We start from the raw sequence: 10768 nt of genomic DNA, 5'->3' as shown, positions 1-10768 counted from the left end.
GTCACTGTCAATGTCAAAATGCCCGCTCTTTTCATTTTGTTATTAAAAGTTACTAATTTAAGCGGGAAGACATATTTGGCCCTCACATACTTGAGGTTACACGTGTTGTAGTCGATGTGATTTGTTACTAGATTGTTAATAGCTCATTATTAGCAAGTTATAAAGTAATTTAAATGTTTTAATTAATAAATATTGTGAATTGGTTAAAAGAGCTGCTATAATTAACACTGAGTAAATACCTATATGTGTTTTCGAATGTTGTTGGTGTTTTATATAAGTTTCTAGTTATTTAAACTTCAGTTTATAGTTATTTTGATTTTTAATAAATAAGATTGTATTTGTAACAATAGTGTTGTATAGTTTTCTTTTGATATTTCACTTCTGAAACCTAATTATATGTTAAAAAATATTGTACATTCATTTAATCAAAAGAAACCCCAGAAAAACAAACAATTACATTTTTTAACCAAAGTGCTAAAAAAAGCTAATATAAACATTATAATTTATACTAAGATAAAATAAATATATATTTCAGAACGTAAACTATGACAGTAATGCCAACTACGTTAAATCGGACTCTCAATGTTGCCAGCCGACAAAACTTACTGTCATGTGTAGTTTCATAGTTTGTAAGTGGCAATGCTCGTTTGCTTACTTTCTGCTTTCGTTGCTTTACAGTTTACTCGTACGCGCGTCGTCAGTCAATGGACTGTTTCGGTGAAACAATACAAATAATGTAACATAATATATACAAGGTAAATAAACCTGAGTGAGTGATTTGAATTAAAAGGAACTGTGAAGCACCGGGAACTGGGATGCCTTGCATATATGTGAAAGTGACAGTCGAATAATATATCAATTCATCTTTTTTGTAAGAATAACAATGTTGTTTCGCATAGTTTCAAGTATCGCCACATAATATTATAATGGGAACTGTATATGCTCGTGTCAGTGGTAAGAACTATGTTCGAAGGGGGATGATAAACTTGAAGAGTTCGTGATCAGCAGTTAGAATGCAAGACGAGTGCTCGTTATCTAAGAGGAACATTGAGCGGAGGCCAACGAAGGTGTTGAAGATAGCTGAGAGCTTTACCAACTTGGATGAGACAGCCAAAGCTGGTAGGTTCGTGCGTGGTCCTAATTCGAAGATAGGCAAGAGGTTCGTGGAGAACGGTGGGCGAAGCAGACGCGCGTGTTGTGATGATGATTGTGCGGAGTCGAGTGTGAGTGATGGTGAAAGACTTGGTGATCGTAGGGTTACTGGGTCCTCGTGCACGGCGTTGAGGACCGCAGTAGCCGCGCTTTACCCCTTCGATGACTTTAACCTGGAGAAGATTGGAACAGGCTTCTTTTCAGAAGTCTTTAAAGTAAGTGTTTTTTATTATTATATTAGTTAATTGTGTGTTTGTATTAATATTATGACTCATATATTATGCTGTTTTATTTAATAATCAAATAATGATGAAAGATAATCAATAATCTTATAAGATTACATACAATTTTTTATTTTTTCATTAAAATAACACTTGAAATGTTGCAAAAATAGTAAACCCAAAAATATTAACATCAGTAAATAATTATACAAAAAAATTGCTGTTAGTTAATATCACAAATATATTTATCTTATTGAATTGTATGATAAAAATGTTGGCCTCTTTTACTTTGTTGATAAACAGATAATAATTTTATCACACTCACATAACAAATATGTAATGAAATGTTGTAAATATTTATGAAAGTAGTTATTGGCATTTTGCCTTCTGATCTTTATCTTTTAACTAGAAAGCATTCATTAAAAAAAGTAAATAATAAAAGGTTAGATAAAGATATAATTAGCAATTGTTCTGAATAAACAAAATATGTCAAATTATACTGTACAAGTAATATTCATTTATGTGTATATTTTTATTATATAATATTATTCTTATAAGTATATTTAGTTATAATAAACTAAAATAATTGTTACACATATTTGTGTATTAAATAGGGAATTAAGTTTCACCACTGGACATCTAAAATTTTGAATTTGGGTGAAAAGCAAGAATGGAATGTCTTGACATTGAAGTTCTAGCCTATGCTATGAATGAAGTGTGATTTCATAAAACTATTATCATATTTAATTTAATATTTCCTATGATTTAAAATTGATGTTCAATTTCAATTTACAACAGCTCAGTGGGATTATTCTAATAAGAAATCAATGCTTTATAAATTTTAAATGCTTATCAACTTTTAAAATGATTTATACAACAAGGTAGGCCTAGTGTAAAGACACTTCATTCTCTACCTTCTGCCCAAATGCCCAAAAACATGCTTTAATTCAAGGCATCATGTATTGAACTGAATACAAAACTTCGTCTACTAGAGTAGTGTGGAGTCCCACCGCTCAACATACAAAAATTAAAGATTAGGTAGAAGGTGATGAATGAAGTTTCTTGATATTAGGTTCCCTCTGCTGTGTTATATGTGAAATATAGTGTAAATCTTAAAACTAATGTATCTGCAATTAATCCATTTAAAGAGTTTTATTTAAAATAACTACTGTAGGTAGTTGATTGAATTTTTAAAGGCCTTCACTACTATGGTTTTTCCTGACCTTGTCATTGACCTTCGTACAAATTAAGTACAATTAGATTTGGCTAACTGCTTGAATAATGCATACTTTGACATTGAGTCCTTTAAAAAATTTTCCATACTTTTCTTGTATCTTAAGAATTAATTTTTAAATTGTGTCATATTAGGTGGATGTTAAATAAAGTTATGTAAAAATTAATAATTTTCAATTTAATTGTTATTTATTACACTGACTAAATCAGTGAATCCATATAAACAAAGTTGAGACTCATTGACTGTTTAATAGCGAGTGTAGAATTCAATTTTCTCTCTTTTTAGCATCACACTGTATCTCAGTTATAGCAGAGTAAACAGAGGGAACCTAATAATATATAATAGTTTATTACTACTGTTCTCCAGAAACTGTCCAATTTACAAGGCATAGCGTGTTGCGTCGCGCTTTTCCTTGTTACCAGAGAGAGTACCTCAAAATAAATTATTTCACCGATCGAATCGAACCCACAAACGTTGCGTTCACAATCAGACACTGCGCCACGGCGCCACGACGGCCTTGATTTCAAAAAGTTACGATCTAAATACACGCGTGACATATTTGTAGGTGTACAATGTTATTATTTGAGTTGACGCTAAAAGCCGTGACGGCGTTTGTCACAACCCCGTTGTTAACTCAAGTGACGCCGAAGAAAAGCATATCTTGTGTCTGACATCATTCATTGTTTATCTTAGCGTTGTGATAAATTCCGCGCTGAAATATCAATTTTACTAATTGATAAGCTGGTTTTTTTTCTGTTTAAATATTTATTTTGATATTGTTTGCTGTAAGTTTTATTTGGTATATGATCGCGTCTATAATTTGTAAGCGTTAATTCAATTTCGGTGTGTGCAATTTAATTTTTCTTTTTGAAATGTTATTTGCTCTGGAATGGAAAGATTATTTATAAAAATTGTTAATTTAAAGTAGTAGAGAATTTCGTAGCATAAGCTATTATTTTTTATTGTTTTAAAATGTGACCCAAAAAATGTTACCTTTACCTTAATTGACTACATACAGCATTTGGACAGTATCCAAAGTTCGCGAGCTTATTTAATCGCACTGCGTTTCATTCATATTCATTTCATAATTAAATCGATTTATTTTTAGCTGACATCTAAAAATTATGATCTATCGTTATATTAATATGCCTTTCATGTTTTACTGGATTGAATGCCTGTCGTTTTCTATACACATATGTATTTAAATAGACTTCTAATTGATTCCGTATTCTTTGATGCCACCATATTACTTAACTAGCTCAACTAGTTTTTGCCTGTGTCGTTTGTCTTCATTCACTCGAGTCGAAATGGAACCCACTATACAGATGCTGCTGTGCCACTGTGCCACGAAAGCCTTAATACAAAAATCGTTATTTTTAACTGTATTTTTACAATGCTAAAGCATATACTGGATCCATTTGATAAATTACACGGTTTCGATACTAATTTCAAAGTTAACTTATCGGAAACTGGGAGATCATTTATTTTCGTCTAACGCGTAATTAATGAGATTGAGAGCTAATTTTACCTAGTTAGTTTGTTAAAGCAATTTGTTTTAACATTTAAGTGGAGGAGACAGCGACTTATGAGTTATTTTAATGAATTATTCATCTACGCTATTAGAGAGCGCGGCGTTGAGTTCCGCTACTCAATTCAATGTCTCTAAAATTAGGGAGCAAAGTGTCTTAATACTAAGTTACTTCCTTGCTATGTGGGCAACACTTGTGGTTTATTTAAATATCTAGAGTTTTAATTCTCTTTTCAAGAAACATATCAGGTCTAACGTTATTATTTTTTTGTTATTAGTGTTGTTATTAATTCAGACTAGACAACATTTTTAAATACAAAATTATCAAACCAAATTTAAAATATTTTACATATATATAAATAGTTAACATAGCCAGTTAAAATTGATGTTTATATAAATAGAAAATGCTAATGACAAGATTGTATGTTCGTGTATCACGCAAAACCTTAGATACGTTGCAACGAAAACGTACATTACCTACTATAAATACTTAGGTATCTGATTAAGAAGGTTCTCTTAATTATATTTACGGCTTGCTTAGTATGAATTCAATTATGAAATAGTTTTCCTTGTTATTTTTAAATTATTTTCTCGTAGAAACAAGAACATGTCATAATAAACGGCGTTGAGTTTCGCCACTCGACACGCAATCTCTCGAAAATTAGGAGGTGCGTGGGCAACGGGATGTCTTAAAACTGAGTTCCCTGCTGCCCTGCTGTATAGGAAATACAACGGCTTTAAAAGAAATTTTACATATATTTTTGCTGATTTACGGGGAAAATATTAATTAATGAAGAAAAGGTTTATTATAATTTCTTTAATTATAAAGGCAAAAGGCAAATAGAAATGCAATCTTTTACATCTTGAAAGAAGATTTGTATTAACACAAGTGCAAGGACAGGAAAGGTCACCTGCAATTCTATAAACAAGTATTTTTAACTTGTATTTTGATTAAAAAAGAGTAATTTTAATTTAAAAATATTTTTGTTGGCAACACTAATTTTGTACTCTTAAATGAACACTAATATATACTGTTAATATTCCCTATACACGGAATGGAGTTTATCAATGTAAGAAAACCCAAGGCAATGATTTTTTAAAAATTCTGTCTGTGCGTTTGTACACCCTAATCTCTGAAAGATGAGTAAATAAAAAAATTGTGTAGTTCAAACAGGCGAAGACGCGAGCGGGTCACTAGTGTGTAAATAAAAAATGCCGTTTACATTCAAAGAAATGTATATATTTTTCTCTCAACAATTTCTGTAATGTCTACACGCTATCTTCAAAGATTGCAATGCGCATTTGACGTCCGACCGATCACAGATAAAAGTGCGCATGCGTCTGGCCGCGTGATTCGAGATCGTTGCGTGATAATGGTGGCATAGACGAACGAAGACGTTGCTTTTTTTTTGTGAATTCTCTCCTTATTTTTCTTCTTATAGCATTTATTTATATGTCGTGGCCTTCGTGGCGCAGCGGCACAGCTTCTGACTGTAAACGCGACGGTTGTGGGTTTTTGAATTATTTTTTAATTTCTTGTTCTGGTAAAAAGACGAAGCGCGGCGTTGAGTTCTGCCGCAATGTCTCGAAAAGTGCGTAAGGTGTCTTAACATTAGATTCTCTCTGCCTTCCCTGCTAAAATAATTTTTAAATTATATTATTTTTATATTAATATTTAATTATATGTAGGCTTTCCAGCCTCTTAAGTAACTGTATAACTTTAACAGTTAAATATATATTTTAAATATACTAAAACGTAACAAATATTATGATAGCACTAAACATGGTTATAAAATTTTAATTTCTATAGCAACATATTTGTTACCGGGTACATAATGATGTGCGTAACTTTGCGCTTTCACAATATTTATGCGAAATTGCTTAACGTATTCTCGAGTTTCATTGTGACTATAAAGATTTGTCATTCAAATTAGTATATTTCATGTGAAAACTTCATTTTCTTACAAGGAAATACTGGAATGAAAGGCATTTTACTTTCCTAGGAGTTTTCACTTATAATTATATATGTACTCGTTATTAAACAATCGAACAATTGGGCTCCACGGAAGGATAGAGTAGAAGTTTTTGTATGACATTGCGAAACGACCTACCGAGATTGTGTATACAGGAAAATAGTTCTGAGGAAGTATTTGCAGGATGTTACCTTCAGCCAAGGCTTTTATATAGCGGTTCAATCGAATTTCTAAACGGATAGGCTTATTTTTAGCGATTAAACAATAGTTTATTAATAGATATTCGTAGAAATCGTGTTATTAATATATTTTTTTTCATTTACTTTATTTTACTTTTTTTAAAAAGTAAAATAAAGAGAATCACCTGTTTTGCTCGCTTTAAATAGATAATTTGTTTAGTATTAAATAATAAGAAAAACGACAATGCGCTATTTGAAGCTTGAATGAAATATTTAATATTTTCATTTCCTCGCTCTTGTAACGAGGTAAGGTGCGGTACTGAGTTTCGGGACGAAAGTGTCTTAAAGGCAACGAAGTGTCTAGGTTCCCAGGTTCCCTCTGCGTACCTGTTATGTGCGGGATACAGTGTGAAGCTAGTCAACATATAAACGCTTTGATTGCTGCTACCTACATATGTTTATTTCTAAGTGTACAATCTATTTTAGGAATGGACTTCTTTATTTCGACTTGTTTTCATAGTACAGGATGTTGCCTTCGATAGTATGTATGTATTGAAAGTTCACGTCTGCGAATCGTGTGGTTAATTATAGCGCCACGTGCAATGTTGGATGCTACTTTTTTGTGTCATGTATATTTAGATCGGGTTCGTCCCCCGCTTTGGGTATTTTTGGATTTTTTTAGATAGGTATAAAGTTGATTTAGTATTTTTAGCGATTATTTTATAATATTTTATTTATAGTTTTTTATTAAATATTCGTATATATTTAATATTATGTTTATTACGTATACCTAATAATTGTTTTAGTTTTAGATGGCCTAATATATTATTTTTTTACTGAAAGTGAAATCAATTATTCTCTAATTTCATTGTCTCATCACGTTGGAATTTGACTTATATAAATCGTAAGGTATGCAGTGATGATTAATTATTTGTTACCCAAAACCAAAAAAAAAGTAATTTCTAAGAAACTTCAACAAATTCTCATCAAAATGCCACACACGAGGTCCAAACTGAAGGCGTACTACAAAAAGTATCAAAAATCTCAACACAGATTCGTTCGCGGCGAATTTTACCAAGCTTATTGCATCGTTCGGCAAAAAACGTACATTAAAGTGTGTGAGGCCAGTCGTGGCGTAGGGGCCCAAAGAGTGACTGTAAACGCGACTGGTTGTGGGTTCGATCACCACTCGAGGAAATTAAATATTTATTTAAATTTATTATATTTTCATTTTTTCGCTCCCAGTGTCGAAGCAAGGCGCGGTGTTTAGTTTCGCCACTCAATAGGCAATAGTTCCAGAATTCAGCTGAAAATAGGGAACGGAGTGTCTTAACACTAGGTTCCTTCTGCCTACCCTACTGTGTGCGGGATACAGCCTGATTTTTTTTCATAAAAGTGTAAACATACCACGACGACTTACCTCGACCGAAATCCAAGAGCAGATGTTTCCAACAGTCGATTTAGATAACGAAGCTAATTGATGCTGGGATTTCGCACCAACTCTCCAATTTGACATTTGACATTTGTTTGGAATTCCGAAATCGTTTATTTACTTACTTTGAAAAAATAATTACCGTTCGAGGCGTTAACCCAAAAACGACAAATTTTGAAATATTTTTAATTTTCTTTAAACATAATTGTCGGCTCTTATAATTATAAGAGTTAAAGTTCTGTTAATATGGACGGCCTTTGGCGTAACCTTACTGATAAAAGTACTCGCCGCCTCCCGATAAGTATTAGTGTTTAGCATTATTTATATAGTCGCCGCGATAGTATAAATAGCAATGATATATTACAATCTTAACTGAGGTCAGTTAGCTTTGAATACATTCCAAGTACATAGTGACGTAAAGGTGTTTGTGACGAGTTCATTAAACTAGCATGGAATATGTGTTGTTTTTTTTTGTTTTGATGTTATTGTTTATTATTCTTTTATTTATTTATGATTGTACACGCTATGGTTGTTGGTTCGATTGTTTTGAGGGTGTTTTTCTTTCATCTTCACGCTGGATCCCGCACAGTGTAGGGTAGGCAGAGGGAATCTAACCTAACCTCCATTTTCCGCCGATTTCTGGAGGCGTGTTGAGTGGCAGAAATTAACGCAGTTCTTGGCCTCGACACCAGATCGATGAAATGAAAATCATCATCATCATCATCAAAATCATCAACCTCAAGTGAGAATTGAACCCACAACCAGTCGCGTTTATAGTCACACACTTGTGCTCGCTTGTACACGATCTGGTTTATATTAAGACATAATTTCTAGTATACAGCCTTAAAAAGACGCAGTGTTAAGTTACGCCATTCAACTGGTATCATATCTTATTTGCGTAAAAAGTGTATTTTGATATTCTAAACTGCTTATTCATAACGAAAATTGCAGAAAAGTAATAATAAAAAAAAAATAAGTGGGTAATATTGTAAAGGTCATAGTACAGTAGCTGTGGAGACCCTTGCGAAGGCCAGAAAACAGGTTCTATATGAAGCATATGAAATTATAACTATTATGTACTTGCAGTTGAATGACTGGACTTCGGAACGTAATGCATAAGCAATTATAGTTTGGATATTAAGAAAAATATTGTATATAGTATAGCGTAATAATATTTTAATTCATAAACTACGCAAAAAAAATTAAAGTGTAAATATCGAGGGCTGTTCACAAGGCAGTATCGAATTATTATTTTTTTAACTTCATGCTGTATCCTGCTCATATGAGTTGGCAGAGGGAACCTGGGAAGCTACTGCTATGGCACTCTGTTCCCATTCAGGCACTTTCGTTCCTAACGGCCGAATTCTCTAGGCGTGTTGATTGGCGGCAGTCAGCGCCGCAATTTGCCTTGTTACCAAAGCGAAGTAATGAAAATATTAAATATTTCATTCCCCCGAGGGGGAATCGAACCCGCTTTATATAAAAGCCGAATGTAGAGAGTGGAGTGTCATATCATAAAAATTCTCTCTGCCTAAGGCGTAAAAGTAATTTAAAAAAACCCAGTTTCAGTCGTATTTCAAGTATGTATTCTCAACAGGTTACGTTTTTAGGTTAATCGCTGTACATAATATTGTATGCAACCTTGCCCAGAAGGTTGTACTTTATCATCGAAGAAAACACTTTACAATCGATTGAATTTACTCCTTCAATAAGTGATTAAATCAAGGAGTAAATACATACAATTGTTTATCGATATTTATGTGGAAATAACAGATATATTTTGTATGTTGGCAATGGTTGTCGTTGTGGCGCAATGGCACAAGTGTGTGACTGTAAACGCAACAGGTCGTGGGGTTGACGACCAATTTCGACCAAGCAATTCGACGGATAATTCCGCCAAATTCTAGAGATATTGCAGAATTTTGCCGCCGAAAACGAAGTGTTTTAACACTAACCTCTCTGCCTATTCTGCTATCAGCGGGATATAAACCTATACGAGAGATACGAGGTACAATTTTTTTTTTATTCTCGTCGAGATATATATGTGTTTATAGTAGCATTTAATTTTTCTAGTCATGTCATTAAGCCAATTCGTTAAACATAAATCTGAATTTATAATAAGCAATTCAAAATTAATCATATATATTTAACACTGGCGTCAATCCCATTTGGCAATGTTTCGTGACGCCTTTATGAATGATGTTTGTTATGGGCGAATTCTAGACTTGTTTACTATATCAATGTTGCTAGACAAAGCTTGAATGAGCTTAGAAAATAATTATTTATAATATAAGTGTTTAAACACTCCGCTTCCACTAAAACACTTCCGTTCCCTATTTTCTTCATTATTTTTCATAGCCATAGTATCATCATAGTATACACCGAACCCACAACCATCGGGCTTTCTGTCAAATGCTGACTCCATTGTATTACTAAAGATTTGATTTAAAAACACACCAAAAATTCCACATCTTTATTCTTCTAGTCTTCTAATCGCGGTAAAATGCAAACAGCGGGCGTTTTGTGCGAAAAAAACTGTAGGTACCTATTGATTTTCTAATTAACCTGTTATTAGAAAACAAGATACCTAGATGTGTTTTCCAGGATACTAGAAATAAAATGGAAAAACGTTACGGATCATCAAAAGGATTCCGTATATTGTAACATTCGAAGAAAAATATATTTGAATTGATTTGCCTCCTCTGTAGATTCACCTTAGTTACCTACTGGCGACATGGTCTTATAAACCCACTCCACGTAGACTAATTTCGGTTAAATACCTTATTTATTGTGTTATAATGAGTAAACTCTGATTTGTATTCAGGTTTGAACGCGTGACCACCTGCTTACATGATAGTGCACGTTAATTATTGTTATATCATTAAATTTTAATTTATTAAAAAAGGACACAAAATTTTCAATTATCGTTTTAATATATTTAGGTATTGTATTATAATATTTCTTAGCAAAGTTTTGTTATTAAGCAAAAGACTTTATTTCTTGAAATTTCTTCTGAACGCAAAAATATTACATATTAATATAATAATAT

At 32.6% G+C, this 10768-nt stretch overlaps 1 protein-coding gene across 1 annotated transcript in view; it reads left to right on the top strand.

Moving 5' to 3' along the window:
• Positions 1–619: 619 nt before the first annotated feature.
• Positions 620–10768, top strand: part of cdi (serine/threonine kinase) — an 83355-nt gene continuing 73206 nt past the window's right edge. Inside the window, exon 1 of the mRNA XM_085196506.1 lies at positions 620–1367. Coding sequence (XP_085052632.1) covers positions 1014–1367 — 354 coding nt within the window. The 5' untranslated portion in view covers positions 620–1013. The remainder of the gene's footprint in view (positions 1368–10768) is intronic.

This window comes from Heliconius melpomene, chromosome 13 (genome assembly GCF_056956725.1).
Source record: "Heliconius melpomene rosina isolate 202511_hmr_F chromosome 13, ASM5695672v1, whole genome shotgun sequence".
Classification (NCBI taxonomy): Eukaryota; Metazoa; Arthropoda; class Insecta; order Lepidoptera; family Nymphalidae; genus Heliconius; species Heliconius melpomene.
The sequence above is the reverse complement of the archived record's forward strand: the minus strand, read 5'-3'. Positions and strand labels throughout refer to the sequence as shown.